The sequence below is a fragment of the Colias croceus genome, chromosome Z, assembly GCF_905220415.1.
Source record: "Colias croceus chromosome Z, ilColCroc2.1".
NCBI lineage: Eukaryota > Metazoa > Arthropoda > Insecta > Lepidoptera > Pieridae > Colias > Colias croceus.
The window spans coordinates 814,834-833,840 of NC_059568.1; the positions used below are offsets into that span (position 1 = coordinate 814,834).

Sequence of the window (19,007 nt, forward strand, 5' to 3'; positions counted from 1 at the left end):
AAGTGCACTTTAGTGTATACACTTTGAGTAACGGAAGACACTTTAAGCACTGTTGTTGGCAAACAAGTATTATACGTATTTTGATATTAGTTTGTTGTATTAGAATGTATTTAAGTATTGAATTTATTGTATTGTTGTTTAAGTACTTCATATGAACGAAAATTGTTGATGATATACTTTTTTTATAGCATATTGACCCTTTTTTAATCAGTCGCTGATATATTTAAGCAGAGCTTCGTCTCTTTCGCCTTCCAGTTATTTGATTCTTAAAAGGGAGAAGAAAATATGTGTTTTAACAATGAATAGTTGAGTTAATAGAAGTTATAGTATTTGTTGGTCTCAAATAGCAGATATTTGGTAGATTTTCTTCAGTGGAAGCCTGGATTCTTTTCTTTTAAGTGCTGAAACTTCTTAATTTTGTGAATACAAAATCTGTAAATATTTTTAAATAAAACATTAAAATAAACCGCTTAGACTGAATATACCGAATAACCTAATGACTACTTGTATCATCACCATATCAACAAATCACAAAAAACATAACCCTACATGGATCAGTCGTGTAAAAGGGAAATTCTTCTCTTTGCTTTACATAAAAGGGCAATTTACTACATTTCTCACTCATAGAAGTTTAGTCCCAGTTCTGTTTTTTTTTTATTTTCAATTCTTTTGCCTTTATTATCTATGCATATTATACCTTTTTAATATCAAAATTGTAGTTTTATACTGCTGCTACTCTATTTACTTATTTATAAAATATCCATCCCCAATATTACTTTCCAGGTGCAGATTTAGAATGTAATTTTATCATAAAAAATTATTTCATTAGAAAATACACAAACTAAATATTTATGGGAAAATGTATCGCAAATGTTTCTTGGATTGGTTGTCATTCCAATTGTAATTATTGAGAATATTATATTTATAATTAACATATTATTAATATTATATTGTATATTATATTATATGGTAATCTTTGTATTTAATATGAATAATTATTATTTAGAAAATACATTTTTATAAACCTCTATTTGACTTCGTAGTTTGTGAATAAAATAAGTTTAATTAAAAATTAACTTATTTAAGATTATTATAAGTACGACAGTATACTATTACGACAGATTAATGTGTCTTTCGCTCTGTTTTGTTTTGTATAATAACCAAAAATAATTGTGCTATATAATTATCACTGTCGTAGAAAACCATTTTGTATATAAAGTACCAATTCCTTGTACGCAAAAATAAATCAATGTGTGTGTGTAAAAATTAAAAAAAACATAACCTATCTTTCCATTTTCTAAATTCTATAGTAAAAAGTAAAGTGATGAGTAAGGTGAGTGACATAAATGTCTGAAGTAGCAGTGTTTGCACACAGCAGGAGAACTCGCAGAGCATCGTGGAGGAGTTCACCCGGATGGTGAGCGAAGCCGCCAACCAGCCAACGAACTGCGAGGCCGCTGCCAAATCGAACTTTGTACCTAAAAGTAACGAAGTGCCTGCTACAACCGCAAGCCCGACGCAACCTCAAGCGAATGCAATAAATTCTATTAATAATAATATAGTAAAGTCTGATATATTAAATGATAATAAGAATATAGGACCCGAAGCGGAAGTGGAGACGCCGGTCGTGTCGGCGATCTCCGACAGTCCTGTTATAGTGCCTAAAATGACAAACGTTAAACACCAAAAGAGTAGTGAAACTCAGTCTATAGCCGTAGATAGTAAAACGCAGAAACCGAAACAAAAGAAACCGAACGTGCCTCAGAATGAAACTCAAAAGCAATCAGAAGAAGCGACGCAAGCGGAAGCGCCGGAGCGTACCTCGCCCGCGGGCTCGCCCGCACCCCCCGCCCCGGCCGCCGACCCCGCGCCGGCCCCCGCGCCAGCCCCGGCCCCCGCGCCCTCCCTGGCCCCCGCGCCCTCCCCGGCCCCCGCGCCCGCCCCGGCCCCCGCGCCCGCGCCACAGCCGCAGCGCGTGCGGGAGCCGCGCGAGCGCGCGCGCCCCGAAGAGCCCGCGCGCGAGGCCCCCGGGCCCACGCCCAACGGGCCCACCGCTGTTGGTAAGTACCACCCCTCCAGATAAATAAGCGCCATTTGACGGTTTGTAGCCACCTCCAATGTACTTTCCGCAAAAAAATAAAATTGAATTATTACAATAATTATTATTATTATAATTACCTATCATATTTCCGACGAATGTTTTAAGGCTTATTTATACATAAGTGTATGTATTTTAATTTTATTAGTGAATCGAATTTTTTTAACAACCAAACATACCTTTTTGGAAATACTTTACTTTTGAAGTGAAACTAAGTGGCCCTTATTTTTACACGAGCACAATATAGCATGAAATTTTCATTTACGAAAGTATTCCCACGAAACTGCATTATTGTCAGTATATTGTGTACACAGATTATTTTCCATTTTTTTTCTTAATGGTAAGTACGATTTAATTATTGTGATGTCGTTGATGCACCATTTTGGTAATTTTGAGCATTGTGAGAATAAATTTTACAGTTTCTTTACTAATCACTTAATGAAAAATAAACTGCCTTTGACTATTCTTTGTACAAACAAACTCCGGCGTGACGTATCTAATTTGAAAAAAAAAAGAACTAAATACCTACAGTGACAAACATACATAAAAGCAAAATAATTTTGCACATTACATACCTATATACCTACTTTATTTTACGATATATCCTATCCGTCATCAAAAAAATCTATAAAATAGCTGTAGGTAAATCTATAAAAATTAATTGTTAAATAAAAATCAGTTGAGCATATAATATAATATTATTATATGCTAAACTGATTATATTACTATAGCTTTCCACCCGCAGCTTCGCACGCGCAGTTAAAGAAAAACCCGCATAGTACGCGTTCCCGTGGGATTTCCGGGATAAAACCTATCCTTTTTCCCGGCGTAAAAAGTAGCCTATGTCCTTTCTCAATATAACTCTATACCAAATTTCATGCAAATTGGTTCAGTGGTTAAGGCGTGATTGAATAACAGACAGACAGACAGAGTTACTTTCGCATTTATAATATTAATAGTACCTACCTAAAATAGTATATAGTATAATATAGTATATATAGTATGGATTAACAAAAAATAAATTTTGCTTAAAAGTTATCGTCAGAGAAATAATTTATAACTTTTAATCAAGCATAATATACTTATATATTAAACTGTAATTAAAATCATATTTTTATTAGCGTATAATAAAAAATATTCGAATTTTTTTTTTATCTTAATAAGTATATTCGAAAATAATTACTCAAGTAACTAAATTATTGTAAATTATTTCATTGCTTTCGGTAATACGTGTACGATAGATCCGGTTTTATTTTTATCTTGGTGACATTTCCAAAACGAGTCAAATGTCATCGTTACTAAGCCACATCATCGATTCCGAGTCAGAATCGATTTTCCGAGAACTTACATTTTTTTTAAATAATATCAAATATAGAGTCATTTTAAAAGTAAATTAAATAGCGAATAAATAAAATCTAATACTTGTACGAAGTATAATATATCTACGTTTGAATTATTTATTAATTCTAAGAAATGAGGGCGAGCATAACCGGATCAATTCCGTACCTGCGCACAACACTAGGTCATCTGTCCGCATGGAACAATTCAACATGGCGGATTTTACTTCAGTCACGGCGAGCATGGCTGCGTTTTAATTATTTAAATCATTGTTATATTTAAAATTTTAAAATAATAAAATATATTGTAACGTTTTTATTTTATACATTTTTTATTTAAGTTATGAAATAAGTGATCGCAGTGAAACGAGTGCTTAACAGTAAAAGCCATTCTAGATCCTTGAGTGACCTTTTGTTGGACTTTCTTTTACCATATTGCCGTTTTTCGTTGTACCGGGGATCGTTCGAAACTCAATAAAATTGGATATCGGAAACATTCTAGTGATCAGTGCCACGCAATTATTATAGTCTGACAATCAGGTTGGTACAGTGAGATAGAGCTGAAAACTCCCACGTGGAAATTATACCGCACGTCTCTATTTATAGACTTCAAACTTGGTTCACAAAAAGTGATTGGTACGATCGAAAAATCGTCACTTGGATGTGCAAGCGGTGCATTATGTTAATTTAGTTCGCTGTAGTTAATTACTGTCAAGTTGAAATCTCCTGCAATATTGCAACTTCGGTTGCGCTCTAGCCTGCCATTTTTGTCGATAGTCAGTATATTCCATCAAAAATTGCTTTCGTCCCAAGATATTTCTGACCGCCAGCCAATCTTCATTTACCTATTCAATATAACAATGGTGGTTTCGACAAGTTTCGAGACATGGCTTTTCGTGGTATGCATATAATATCCATAACTAAACGAGATTAGGTGAAGTTACGACAGTATATTCGAGACTTTATGCAATCATTTTAACAAATTCTATCGTAATTATGGCTTTGAGAATCTTTTTATAGTCTACAACGATTTTGTGTCGAATAGTCTGTCCACTGTGCTTACAAAGTTCCTCAGTGATCAATCATATGTATTCCATTGTGATTTGCCAATCAATATTAAGGCCAAATGGAATATAATTCATTTTAAAAGATTATTATATAGTTTATATATTATGTACTCACTCTTTACACCATGGTGTTTTAATCTATGTTATTTCTTTTTTTTTATTGCATTACAGAAAAACATTAATTATCATCTCAAATATGAAAAGTTTAACCTCTAGTGTTATCATAACTTGAAACATGTGCCTTCTTTGTTAACTTTGATTCACTATTGTGATTATGTATGCAACATCTATATGCACATCATAGTGGGAGCATGCATATTTTATCCTAGACAACAAAAGAACTGAATGTATTGTTAACCAAATATATAATTTTCAGTGATTAGTTCGGCTGATAGTACACCGGAATCTATCAACCCACCAACTAGTCAAAACAGTCAAGTTAACGTAACTGAGACTAAACAAAAGGGAGTTGTAGAAACTCCAACTTTAGAGACTGAGCCTGAAGCCGACGTGAAGGCGGAGGTTGTAGAAAATAGTGAGACATTCCCTGAATCCCAAACTCCTACTGCCACCCAACTGTTGTCGAGTATTGAGAAGGTTGCCAAAGAGCAATCACCCCTGCCAGAGCCGCCCACTGAAGAGGAGCAGAGTGCCAGCCAGGCTCAAGCTAAACTCACTCAGAGTATAGTTAGTGCTGCTCGAAACAATCCTGAATTTAAAATGAAAGATATTAATCTCAATAATACAACTCCAGGTACATTTCCTCTTTGATTTATATTTGATGTGATAAGTATTCTAACATATTTTAATATAATTTTTCTTGCATTTAATGCCTCAGCCTCCGGAATCACAGACACAATAGAAAATCTATTGTGTCTATTCCCGATCGGGCTGCTCGGTGGTCAATGGGTTAAAATATATAATAAAATAATTTATTGTTTCTATTTGTAACATAACAAGTAAATGTAACCACTCATCTCCAATCAAATTTTAAGATCCCGACACTGCCAATGGAAACACGACTGAAGTAGCCGAAACAGTGAAAGATGTGAACAAAAATGAGAAGTCAATAAAGAATACAAAGAATAATAGTAAGAAAAATAAAAACGCTAGCACCGAGTCTAGCACTAAGGAAGAAACATATGAAAATGGTAAAGATGAGACTGACAGAGTTAGTAATGTAGAGCCTGAGCAAGTGGAGAAGGATGAGGAGCTCTCGGACAAAGGGGAGGCTCCTGCTGCCGCTCCTTTTGTTCCTAAACACAAGTATAGTGATGGTGAGTACGCAGCTAATTATATCTCATTGCTCATAGTTCACTTTGAGTAGGTGTTTCAGGTGTGTGTGGAGCCGATTATAAATACATCTATAATAATACTCATGTCCCTTGTGATACTTAGGTTTACAATTTAAACTTTTATATTTTACTAGCTGTTGTCCGCAGCTTCGCCTGCGTGGAAAAGATAAATAAACATGATACATATTTTATCCCCTTGGGGGTAGAATTGATCAAAATCCTTTCTTAGGGGACGCCTTCGTCCTAACATCTACCTGCATGCCAAATTTCAGCCCGATCCACTGGACTGGTTTGGGCTGTGCGTTGATAGATCACTATATCAGTCACCTTTGAGTTTTATATATATTGATTTGTGAGTGAGTGATTTTATTCAACAAAATATACTTGCACTGACCTACAAAGAAATCTTATATTTGACTAATGATTTACAATATCAGTTAATTGTGACACAGCAAAAGTAGGATTAGATTGTGTTAGTCATAAGTGAAAGTATCACACTCATTCAAGCTTTTCTGTCTGCCAGACCACCAATATCTATCTACTGGGTATATTTATTAGTACATGCAATTTCGTATTATGTAATTGGGAAGCTGTATGTTGGAATATTTCATAAAACTGTTGTGTGCTTCTAAATACTAGTCTGTTATGGAAATTTTTTTGTTATTTTTTAAAAGTACTATTCACATCGTACTTAATGAGTTTTAGATTTCATTAGCATTCATAAAGAAATGATAATGTATGCAAATTTCAATAAGGGCTTCAAACATTAGATTGTATAATATAAACTTCTATTTTCTTTGATGATAATATGCTAGGAGTTTAATATTTACTATACAAGTATATTATTAATTACCACTTTAAATTAATATTTTATTTAACACATTTACTATAATACTAGATTATATCCTTACTAAACTTAGCAGATTTTTTAATTCACATACACAGTAGCTAACATATTCTCTTTGTTAATTGTTACAATTACTACCAATGTCAAATGCAATCAAAAGTGATATAGTTTAGTTATGCCTTTAACCAAAAAACCCATGACGCATTCTAGAGTGCTGTTGTCATTTCATTTTGTTGTGCAAGTTATTACTTTCCACCTTGGTACACCTCGTAAATGGCGTTCATATTTTAGATCAATGGTCCCCAATGAACCCCGCTGGCAAGAAGACTTACGACATCAGACTGCTGATGCAGATCAAAGATGATCCCCTCTGCCGAAATAAGCCCAACGCGCCCCTGCTTGAAGCTTGCAACATATTGAGGGTATGTATAAACATTGTTTACATTCTACTACACTCTTGTTTGTTTATTTTGCAATATAAGTATGACCTGATGAGGGTTCTTCAATATAATAAATTGAAAAACATTGCACATTTTAGTTGTATAATTCAATACAATATTTCTCTGCTTTTACGGGTCGGCAATTCCAACGGCGCAGATGCGAGTGGGCGATGTTTCGCTAGATACAATAATATTTCTATTTTGATATTTCTATCAACAAAGGCTTATTTCGAGTGTATCGATTTTTACTTGGGCGCCTCGGGTATGTTTTGACGATGCGATGGTTTACAGACTATGCAGCTTCAGGACTCCGTGATGTCGTTCAACCAGATCTCGAGACCTGTGAACGACTCCCTGTTCCCCAACTTCCTCAAAAACACCAGCTCCAACATGCGTAGCACGCTCCCGCGTGATACCAAGAAGGACGGTAGAAATGCTGTTCCTACTGGTGAGTAATGAGTTAAATGTCACTAATTTGCTGGGAAATTATAGAGTAGAGAACAACAGAGTCTCAACAGTGTTTTATAATTATTATTAGTAATTACTTTACATTGAATGTGTGCTGTCCACAGTTGGAAGTTCCCATACTGTTAGGGAAACACAGTGATTAATACATAATGTATGAAATATCCGTGACCCTGGAGTAAATTGATCAGACAATTGTTGTTTGTTGCTGTGATTTCGTAATTCTGTATTAATGATTGTTTGATTCAATTTTCGAAACGCAATCTGATAAAATAAAATTTGCGATAGTTTTGAATAACATTAATAATTTCATCATCATCATCATCATCAAGTAGTAAATTGCTTTTGTTAGATTTGTTTTTCCATCACAAAACCCACATAAGTCCAAAAGCAAATTTAGTTATATTGACATATTACGTATTTTCTTATCATCTACAAAATACCATCTTTATACAGGTAAAGGAAGCATGAAATTGAGTTCTTCGTCCAGCGCCAGCGGCGGGCGGAACATATTCATCTCGTTGCGCGAGGAGGTGAAGCTCAACGAGACCAAGGACGCCTGGAAGCCGGCCAGGCTCAAGAAGGAGAACCTCAGCAAGGACGAGCTGAAGACACAGGTTTGTTATATATCTATACCAATTATTTGTATGAAATCTTTCAAATAAATAATAGTAAACAGATTTGAACTTATGAAGTGAAACATTAGGCGCGTTGAGAGTAAAATTTCAAGGTCGCGTCATAGCAATAGCTTCACATCATGGAGTAAGGCGACGATTTCGGTATCATTGAATCTTGCCAAAGAAGTTACACTTCTGACACGTGTCTCACACGCTCTTTTCTTATCTATTCCCTTATTTGTATTATACAGGAACTGTACAAGAAGTTCCGCGGTATCCTGAACAAGCTGACGCCGCAGAAGTTCGACACGCTGCTGGATAAGGTGAAGTCGCTGGAGATCGACACGCAGACGCGGCTCGAGGGCGTCATCGATCTCGTGTTCGAGAAGGCGATCGACGAGCCCAACTTCTCGGAGGCCTACGCGGCCATGTGCAACAAGCTGTCCACGCTCAAGGTATGTAACCTAACTATATGGGGAAAATATTAGATATTTAATAGGCATGTTACAAATAGATACGAAAAGAATACTTATGCTAAATAAAGTGGGTTAAAATCAAGTTGAAAGGACTTACATACAAATATACAGGTTAAAAAAGACGCAGCACTGATGGTGTCCTTATCACCTATGAGTACATTGTGTATGTGAAAGTGTTGAAACTAAAAGAAAAATAGGGCAATTTCTATCAATTCAAAGAAAAGAAAAAAAGTGCAAAAATAGGTTTTTAAACACTTCAAAATATATATTAGTAATAGTGTCTGCCTTTTATTTCTTCTAAAACACGTAACAATAATTGTGAATATGTTGTTCAGGTGCCGGCCGCGAACTCACCGGACCAGTGCGTGAACTTCCGCGCCCTGATCATCAGTAGGTGTCAGAACCAGTTCATCACTGCGAAGGCTGACGAGAACGTGATGAAGCTGCAGAAGGAGATCGCCGAGTGCACTGACTCCGTAAGTACATATTTAATTTAAACTATACCATCTTAGACCACATCATCCTGCATCAGGCGAGATTGTGGTCAACCACTTCCCTATCTACAAAAAGAAAAAAAAACTAGAATATTCTTTATGAAGATAGGATTACTACATAGTATAAAACTAAGTCGCTATCCACGTCTGCCCTAATGTCTGTATGTGTAGATATTAGGGTCTGATGTGTAGGTATTAGATACACGTTGGGTTTGATGCAGTCTTTTTAATAGAGTGATTCAAGAGAAAGTTTTAGTATAAAATTTGTTAGGTTTTAGACAAACAGTCTAAGCCGCGGGCGGAAAGCTATTTAAGCTCTAACTATATGTTGGAATGGCATTAATGTTATATTTTAGAGAGACATGTGCAATTAATTAATTGTTTTGAATAATGCAGGCCAAGAAGAAGGAGCTATCCGCCCAGCTTGAGGAGATAAACCGGCGCGTGCGCATGCGTTCCGTCGGCAACGTTAGATTTATCGGTAAGCATATTGTTATTAATATTGAAGTGGAATCATACACATTTCCTATATTTTTAGAACATTGGCTGTGTAATTTTCATCTGATTTTGTTATAATATTTTCCATCTTTGAACATCAATAACTAATCCGATTCGTGTTTTATATTTATTTTATACAATGACTTGCTTGCTAGCGATTTTATAAACCCATGTTTTAAAGTAATGATGTGATCATGAGACTGACTGAATTTGGAGAGATATTAACAACTTCACTAAGGGCTGATTTTTCAATCCTCAGTTAAAACTTATTCGTCGAATAATGTATTAAACTACCATTTCAAAATGTATTCTTATTGCATGCAATTGACAGTTTACAAGTGACATTTTAATAATATTGTGTCCTACTTTATTGAACGGGTTAGTTTTAACCAGGGATTGAAAAATCGGCCCTAAGAATCTCAATTTAAATGAAATTAATAATCTAACTAATAAATGAATTAATTCATGTGGAGTCGTCAATGGAAAAAATATCTAAACTTGTACTAAATTAAGTCTCAGTCAGATGAAAGTGGCGATAATAATTGGCCCAGTAGCAAAACTTTCGAACTGCGCTTTGTTAATTCCTTACTCATTTAGTTGCAATTCTGTTTTAATTCCTCACTTTGCACCTTTAGTTTTGTGCCTTATGCCAATGGGTGACCAAAAATGTATTCAAATATACTGCGAAATTATATTGGATGATTGGTATTTTAATATGTGCAAAACAAAAACATGCTCTGCGGAAAATGTATATCTCTCAATTGTATTTGCTATTTTTTGTGTTTTGCTGCATTTGCGAACTTTTATTTGTTGCCTTTTCTAGCTAATTGTTTTTTTGCTATTTATTTGCATTAGAATGTGTCATTTTTTGTTTTAGTAATATTCACGTAAAAGTTTTCATATCTATTTCCACTTAACATAATTACAATAAATTAAAATCAAACTATACACCATTTTTAATGATAGATACTTGAAGTTATTAAGTCAATTGGCCTAGTATCAGTTCTATGAAAAATAAAGTTATTGATAGAAAGTAGGTTGTACTGAAGCTTGGGCGAGTGGTGGCAAGCCGTTGCAACAACCTTGAATCAAGTTACAACGACATTTTTACTTTCATACATTTCAAATGGACATTGAGAAACATCAATCTTTTTACCTTATCAACGATAAAGATAAAGAGATTATAGATATCCAATATTGTATTAATATAATACATTGATTAGAATTTGGTTATTTAAATATGAACGTAAATTCTATCCTCTTTGTCTTCCGAGTTAAAAATTGTAAAAATGCGTAGTAAAACACGAGCCATGAAGGTGAGACGGTGACAGCTCATAATTTATTAGCACTCCTGATAATGACGTCATAGCTTACATAACGCTATATTAATCTCCTCGGTTTATTATCACATGGGGCAACGAGATTATTGCTATGTATAGTTTCTTATATGCTTACGATTTCTTTTAAGTTGCACTGTATGAATAGAAAATTTGCATCAAAGAATTGAGTTGCACTCGTCACGATATTTGACACGTACATAATTTTAAATATATAAATATTGTAATGCGAATTTTCTTGCGAACGAATGGTTTATTGTTATGTTAACGTGCGTCTTTTGAATGTATTTTTGTTTCTTTTATTGATAAATGTATTGTCGAATCGGTCCCGGCGGAGCGAAATAAACAAGTATCGCGATGACCTTGAACTTGACGACCTCACGTTTTTTGCGTGCGAGCGGCCATCTGGGCCGGAGTAAACCGATTTCAGGATTCTACGAACGCCGTCCATAAGCATATGCGAAATAACCGAATTGTGAACATTGGTTAAAAACAGACGCATGTAAAATGCATCGGTTTTCAACTTTAACGAAATTGGAGTAATTACTTTCGATATCGTTAACACAATTTATTTCATTACACATCTTCATTTTACGCCATTAATTGTTGCGCTCGCGATTTGTAACTATATAATTGCCATTTAATGTGTTGGCGAAATGACGAAAACGATAACCCATAAACAACATACCTACAACAATCGTTGTTTGTTGCAGGCGAGCTGTACAAGCTGAAGATGTTGACCGCGAAGATCATGGTGTTCTGTATGAACCACCTGATCGAGAATCTCGAGGAGGAGAAGCTGGAGTGCCTCTGCAAGCTGCTGACCACCATCGGGCAGCAGGTGGAGAGCGAAGTGAAGGAGCAGCTGGAGCAGATCTTCAAGATGATGCAGGACATCATCGCGGACAGGAAGGCGAACAAGATCAGCAGCCGAGTGCGCTTCATGATACAGGACGTGATCGAGCTGCGCAGGAGGAAGTGGGTCGCCAAGAACGTGATCGACTCACAGCCCAAGATGATGGACCAGATCCAGAAGGAGGCTGAGCAGCAGCAACGCCATATTGAGGTTTGTGTTTGAAATAAACTTTACATTACGTTAATTTGATACATTTGTAATATGTGTACTTTACTGTAGTTGGGTTTGCCAGCTTTTAAATCTTTAAAACTACTAACGGACTTTGATGAGGTTTTTCTAATAGACAGAGTGGTTCTTGTGGAGGGTTACATTATATGATATTTGTTAAGTTTTCTAATGGTGCATCCACACACGGCCGGCGGCACGGCAATAACTTATAGGATATTAAAGTAATTTAGTCCTACTAATATGTGTGAGGATGGAGAAACTTTTTTTTTACTTTCATGTAAAAACTACTAAAATTTGGTATGCAGGTAGCTGAATACCCAGAATAAGACACTGCTACAGGAACAATGCGGGTTTTTCTTTAAAAACGTGGTCGGTAATCTAGTCTAGTGGTATATAAAGGAGTTTGTTTCGTGCAGCTGATGAACTCGTCGCCGATGGGCGGCGGCGGCGGCGGCGGGTTCCGGCGCGAGGAGGGCAGCGGCCGCAAGCGCGGCGAGGGCCGGCGCGGACAGGGCGGGAACAACTTCAACGAGACGCCGTGGAAGCCCACGCCGCGCGCCAACTTCACCGTCGACACCAACAAGCTCAAGATAACCTCGCAGAAGGTATGCCACACACACCAGGTGACTCGTCTCCTCGTTTGACTACAGTTAAACGTTGACATAAAAATTCCCTTCCATGTTCATTCCTTTATTGCTCATGTGGAAATATTAATTTATTTGTAGAATCGTAAGGTCTGAAAATGTTAATGATATGGTAGCGATTACAATCAGACGATCTACCAGCTCCTTTGAAGAATGACTCAAATAGACTGTTACTAATTTATTTTTAAATATTTGTAAACAGTTAAAAATGACTATGATCCTGAAATGCATCAACTATTATTAAATATGAATTTATTTAGGACAACTGAATGTAATTAGAAGGAGTTGTGTATAAACATAATATACACATTCACTTTTTTTTTATCTGTTATCTACCACTGGACACCAATGTTTCAATGGTGCAACTTCACTTATTCTATAATGGATCCTGTGACAAATTAGAAATAGAAATAGAAATCGTTTTATTTGCCACCATGTAACTCTTAGTAATTAATACACAAAACAGAAAAAAAAAAGATAGTAATGGAGGCAAAAAGGACTCCCCGTCAGCAAAGCAGCAACCATTATTTAAAATGTGTTGCTGCACTGATTTTCAGAGGAGACCACGTGACTGTACAGATGCAATGATTCAGTATTAAATGATACATATAATTATGAAAGTGTGTTTATGTAGCATAGGTAAAGTAAAAATATAATGTGCACCTTAATTTTATTTTGCGAACAGTGGGAGAGTGTTAGATATTATATAAATGCACAATAAAATACCTTAAAATGATCAATGGCTCAAATATGTGGCGACGGGCCGAACTCCTATCGGTAATTGCTTCTGATGCTGGAGCAACAAAAACCTCAGACGTTTTTTAAAACATGGCACTGAAGAAAGATTTCGTAAAGGGGGAGGTAAATTATTCCAGCACTTTGAAGCAGTATAACGGAAATTAGGAAACATTATCCTATTAGAGGGACACGCCGCCCATAATCATTCATTTGAGTTTTCGAATTAAACGAAATTGTCACACTATTCCATAGGATACAATGGATGTTAATAATGTTTTTCCATGGCAGAACCTGAACACCACGAGGCTGGGGCCACCGACCACCGCGTGGAACCAGGGCTCCGGCGCGAAGAACACGTCGTTGGCCAGCAACTCGAGCATCAGTCTGAACAAGAACAAGTACAGCATTCTGGAGGTCATGCAGGCCGATCCCACCTCCATCAGAGGTGAGCGCTTGCCCCCTTTCGTGGAGTGGTTTTCATTTATTCGTCAATTATGATCACTGCATGGTTTTATTTTTTTTACTTATTTGAAATCAATATAACACTATTTTTCAGCAATGTTTTGTTAATTTTACTATGCATTGAAAGACTGACGAGTACCGAATGTTTTTGTTTTAATTTATATCTGCAAACTCATTGACTTAAGCAAACAGTAGTGAGCTGAGATAAATATCTCGGATTTCATAGATCTTTTAAAGATATACACGCTCAACTATGTATGTGGTCGGGAGCTAGTTTCAATATATCAATGTGTTTGCAGCAAACAAAGATTTGTCGCCGGCTGGATATCAACACTCGAAATCGATCGAGATGGCCACGTTCAATTCGCGCGGTGACTTCAGTAAGTATTAGTTTTCGTTTTGCAACGCACTAAGATTAATTTCATCATTGGGCATCAAGCACGAAATAAATGCATAATTGTTCACTTATTAAACAAACCATTTCTGTCGCTCAGCCGGCCAGGAGAGTGAGTGATTTTATCTATTAACAAGTTTGTATTTATAGCTATTTTATGACTGTTTGATTCGCTTCCTCTTCCCTATCTCTTTTCGTTTTTGGTTCCCGGCTCTGCATGCGATGTTATGTTGACGCATTTCTGCCGACCGATATTATTGAGTATTGTGTGTGTGTGTCGTGCGTTGTGTACTGAGCGTGTTGTGTGCGCAGACGCGGGCGGGCGGTCCGGGTCGTCGGGCGGCGGGCGCTCGAGGTCGGGCTCGCGCGCGCCGGCCGCCGCGCCGCCGCCGGAGCCAGCGCCCGCGCCGGCGCCGGTCGCGCAGGAGCCGCTGCCGGACGGCGTGCGCAAGCGCGTCAAGCAGATGGTCGACCTGTGCCTCATGAACCCCGACGACGACGAGATGGTCGAGGAGATCAAGCTGCTGCCGCCGCAGCACCACGCCGCCATCATCACTGAGATGATCGAGGTGGCGCTCGAGAAGTGAGTGTTGTATATTGGACTATTGGCTTGTTGTACATTTTGTAAAGTAACTATAAAGATATTTAAATGCAATATGTACATGTACAGTTTTGTGTAGTCTACTAGTTTAACCCATTGAGCCCCAAGCGGCCCGAGCGGTCCACGACACGTCATTGTGTCTGTGATTCCGGAGCCTGACTCCTGAGTTATTAAATTGATTTATATGTTATATTTGATTGATAGTTCAAATATAAAATAGGGTTTTGAAATTTTTTGTTTATATAAAGGGTAATAATATTGTAAAAACTAATAATACACAATGACGTCCTGAGTATTGTATAAATATAGTTCTTGTATGAATAACATACAAGACAAGATAATTAGGTATTTCAATGAATATTTCTACAATCACTGAAAGTCAATAACACAATAGTTTGTTAGCAACATGCACACCTCGCTCACTATAACACAACTGAACCAGGAACGCGAAGGAGATCACGCAGCTGTCGAAGTCGATAGTGCACGTGGTGAGCACGGGCACGATCTCCGCGGAGCTGCTGCTGGCCGGGCTGGCGGACATATTCGACGCGGCGCCCGACCTGTACATCGACGTGCCGATGCTGTACGACTACCTCGCCAAGTTCCTCGCGCCGCTCATTGAGAAGAAGGTGAGGGGATCATCGATATTAATATTAGAAGAGAGGTTTCTAGAATTAGTATTAATCTTTCGTTTTTGAGCAGATCCCTAATCTGCAATCCTTCGATATTGATAAGGTCCTCTTATAAGATACTTAGGAAGATCAATCTATAGTTGTGATTCTTGGAAAGGATTGATTAACATCGGGAAGGAAGAGATGACGGAAAAATTGTGGGCGGTATTGGTGACGTGATGATGAAATGTAGAGGAAGATTATGTTTAACAATCAAAAGTATTTACTTTAATGTTTTGTTTTGTTAATAATTAAAATTTGATGATGTTAAATGCTTTTGGTAGTAAACAATGGTCGTATTTAATGAAAATAAAGCTTAAGTTGATACGGAACGAAAGAAGATTTATAAGTAAAATTGTTACACCAGTATTGAAATAAGTTAAAATTTACCATTCATCCCCATAGCACATTACCTTCGAGCAAGTGCATCGAGCGTGCGAGACGATCATCTCGTCGAAGCATGGCCACCTTCTTCTGCGGGCCATCTTCAAAGAGCTCAAGGAATCGATGGGCCCCACCTTCACTAAGACCAAGTGGCAGGAGTCGGGCTTGCAGTTCAAGCAATGGATGAATGAGGATCAGGTAAGATCCATTAAGCTAAGCCCTTGCTTATTTAGATTAATAATATTATATAATTGGGTGGAAATTTTAGTGTATATGTTTGCGATACTAATCGGAAAGCGAAACATATATTTACTTTGAAATAATGTTACAGGCTGCTCGCTCTCTTAACTGTTATTATTACTTAATACTTTGTTTCAAAGAAAATTGCCATGGGAATGAGATGTAACATTGTGGTAATATGAAGCTTGCTGTCTAGTTATCTATCTCCAGATAAAAATATAAAATTATAAAATCGCTCTGTTGTAACGTGGAAGAGAGACAAACTCACTTTCATACTCTTTATATTATTTGTGAGATTTATCCTATGTGAACAAGATTATGAAATATTAGTTTTCCCCATATTTATCGCGTGTTATTTGTCATATAGGTGTCGAAGTGGATTGAGGACAACCGGCTGCAGTACGTGGAGGGCGGCGAGCCGTGCGGCGGCGAGAGGATCGTGACGCCCGCCGAGACGCAGGACAAGCTGCTGCAGCTGATGAACGCGGACGAGAGCTGCGACTGTCTGCGCGGATGGGTGCAGGTACGTGCACACGGATAGATGGACAGACAGACTGACACACATACGGACTGATGGACAGACGGACAAACATGCACAGACACGGACTGATGGACAGCCTGACACACAGACTGATGGACAGACGGACACACATGAACACACACTGACAGACACACAGACTGACACTTGGATAGAAGTGTACACAGTGGACTGACAGACAGACGGACGGACAGAGAGACAGTGTACACACACAGACATATGTGTAAGTAGCATACCGCACATACATAATAATAGAGAGCAGTGTACACAAACATTGTAAAATATAACTGTATACAGCAGACAAACATAAATGTACTTTATATGCATATACACACACGTCTAGATATTTTTGTAAATGTACTTTGTCTGTGTGTAGATTTTTGACAAAACCCCACCAGAAAAGTGCCATTATTGATATAATAAGCAAAACAGGTAGTTTGTTGAAAAATATACTATTGGGAATATTTACGAATCTTGTTTTAAAAGACACGTAATCCAATATAAAAAACAGCAACGTAAACGTGTCAGAAGTGAAACCAAAATCGTCGCCTTACTCCATGACGTGACGGTATTGCCAAGACGCGTCACGCCTTGAAAATTTACTCTCAACGCGCCTAAAGAAGCTTCACTTCAAAAACGCTTTATCATTACCCATAATATTATGTAGGTAGCTTTTATAAATTAAAGATATAAAATAAAATTAAAGATAACAACCTAGACCTACAAAATAGCATATTTTCGTCAGCCGAATATATTTTCCATTTTTATATTTATACGGATTTCAAATTTATAACGTATCATCTATTCTCATGTCCGACATCTAACAAAGGAATATCTAGAAATAGAATTTAATCTAGAAACTGGAACATGTCAGATTTCAATTTCCATTTCAATTCCAATCGCTTCCGTCCGAGCGAACCTAGATTAATATCTCTACATGTCAATCGCACACATGATATGTACATTCATCCCTACAAGCAGAGCGTGGTCCAATTTGCCGGTTCATCGTATGACCTAGAATGTATGGAATCAATACGAGCGTCTGGCCACCTAGCTACCTATAACTCGCTCCCAGGACTATTGATTTTGCCTTACCGCTCCATTCAGACCGTCGTACTATCGTTTGTTTACTATGCGCATTATATTTGTATATTTTATTCCTTTTTGAACGAATCCTCGCTAATTGAAATAACATTTATCGTACGCGTAACGAGATTGTACACAAATAATGTATGTTTTGCTCGATTGTTTACCAATATTCGTTTTGATCTCGGCAATTAGTCTACGCGAGTGTTTACGAGGGATCTATATTTAATTAACTTTTTGTTTTGTTACATTCATATTAGTTTTCAATTTCAAGGATTAAAATGTTAGTTTATTTTAGAATGAACAAACAATGAATAGGATAAAGGGGTTGAAGTGTGTTTTATATTTTTATTGATATGAATGGAAAGTTGGATTTATTCTTCGTTTGTAGAAATTATAATCGCTGTTTTATTGCGACGTAACTTTATGACTTTTTAAGTTATAACCGCTTTGAGATATATTTCCTCGAGATGACTTTATGTACAAGTATGTAATTATGCTCACGTTTGCAGCACAATGTAGGTCACGTTGAGTGGGAATAATGGGAAACGATTTCCTTTGTGTTTAAAGTTATGTGAGACTTTGTTGCATTCGAAATTTTATGGTTGTATGGCAAAGGTCGTCGGTTTCAGTCACAGGTATATTGTTATCGGTTCAGACATTTAAAAAATTATCAATTAGAATCAAATGTCATGATGTTTTCAGAGATAATTCATGTAGAACAGTGCTATGCATATAGTTATGTATTTTGCTAAGGGCATTATAACAAATAGATGTTCCAGAAGTATTCTTACGTAGTACGTACGTGACCTTGGTACACAGCTTTTATAACAGTGTAATGATATAATTATGTGACACGTATATAAGGTGTACAATGTTGTGCAGGACAACATCGGCGCGTCGAGCGGGTCGGAGTGGTTCCTGCGCGCGCTGACGACGGCCGCGGTGACGCACGCGCTGGGCGGGCGCGCGGGCCCGCTGGCCGGCGAGCGGCTCGGCAAGTACGCGCCGCTCGTCGGCGAGTACGCGGCCGGCCAGCTGCCGCGCGAGGTGGCCTGCCTGCTCGCCGTGCAGCGCCTCGTGCACCGCCTCGAGCACCCGCAAGGTACATGCACGCACGCACACACGCACGCATACACGCGCACTTTGACTCACGTACGCACACACACATACACGTGCACACACGCACAAAAA

At 37.5% G+C, this 19,007-nt stretch overlaps 1 protein-coding gene across 1 annotated transcript in view; it reads left to right on the top strand.

Moving 5' to 3' along the window:
• LOC123705356 (eukaryotic translation initiation factor 4 gamma 1-like) overlaps nt 1-19,007 on the top strand; it is a 37,700-nt gene that overhangs the window by 15,833 nt on the left and 2,860 nt on the right. The window contains exons 9-26 of the mRNA XM_045654099.1: nt 1,379-2,060; nt 4,879-5,256; nt 5,498-5,779; nt 6,936-7,066; nt 7,376-7,532; nt 8,006-8,166; nt 8,418-8,621; nt 8,978-9,118; nt 9,533-9,617; nt 11,685-12,037; nt 12,472-12,660; nt 13,726-13,882; nt 14,199-14,279; nt 14,606-14,876; nt 15,337-15,523; nt 15,971-16,147; nt 16,557-16,712; nt 18,699-18,918. Of these exons, the coding sequence (XP_045510055.1) occupies nt 1,379-2,060; nt 4,879-5,256; nt 5,498-5,779; nt 6,936-7,066; nt 7,376-7,532; nt 8,006-8,166; nt 8,418-8,621; nt 8,978-9,118; nt 9,533-9,617; nt 11,685-12,037; nt 12,472-12,660; nt 13,726-13,882; nt 14,199-14,279; nt 14,606-14,876; nt 15,337-15,523; nt 15,971-16,147; nt 16,557-16,712; nt 18,699-18,918 (4,012 nt within the window). The remainder of the gene's footprint in view (nt 1-1,378; nt 2,061-4,878; nt 5,257-5,497; nt 5,780-6,935; nt 7,067-7,375; nt 7,533-8,005; nt 8,167-8,417; nt 8,622-8,977; nt 9,119-9,532; nt 9,618-11,684; nt 12,038-12,471; nt 12,661-13,725; nt 13,883-14,198; nt 14,280-14,605; nt 14,877-15,336; nt 15,524-15,970; nt 16,148-16,556; nt 16,713-18,698; nt 18,919-19,007) is intronic.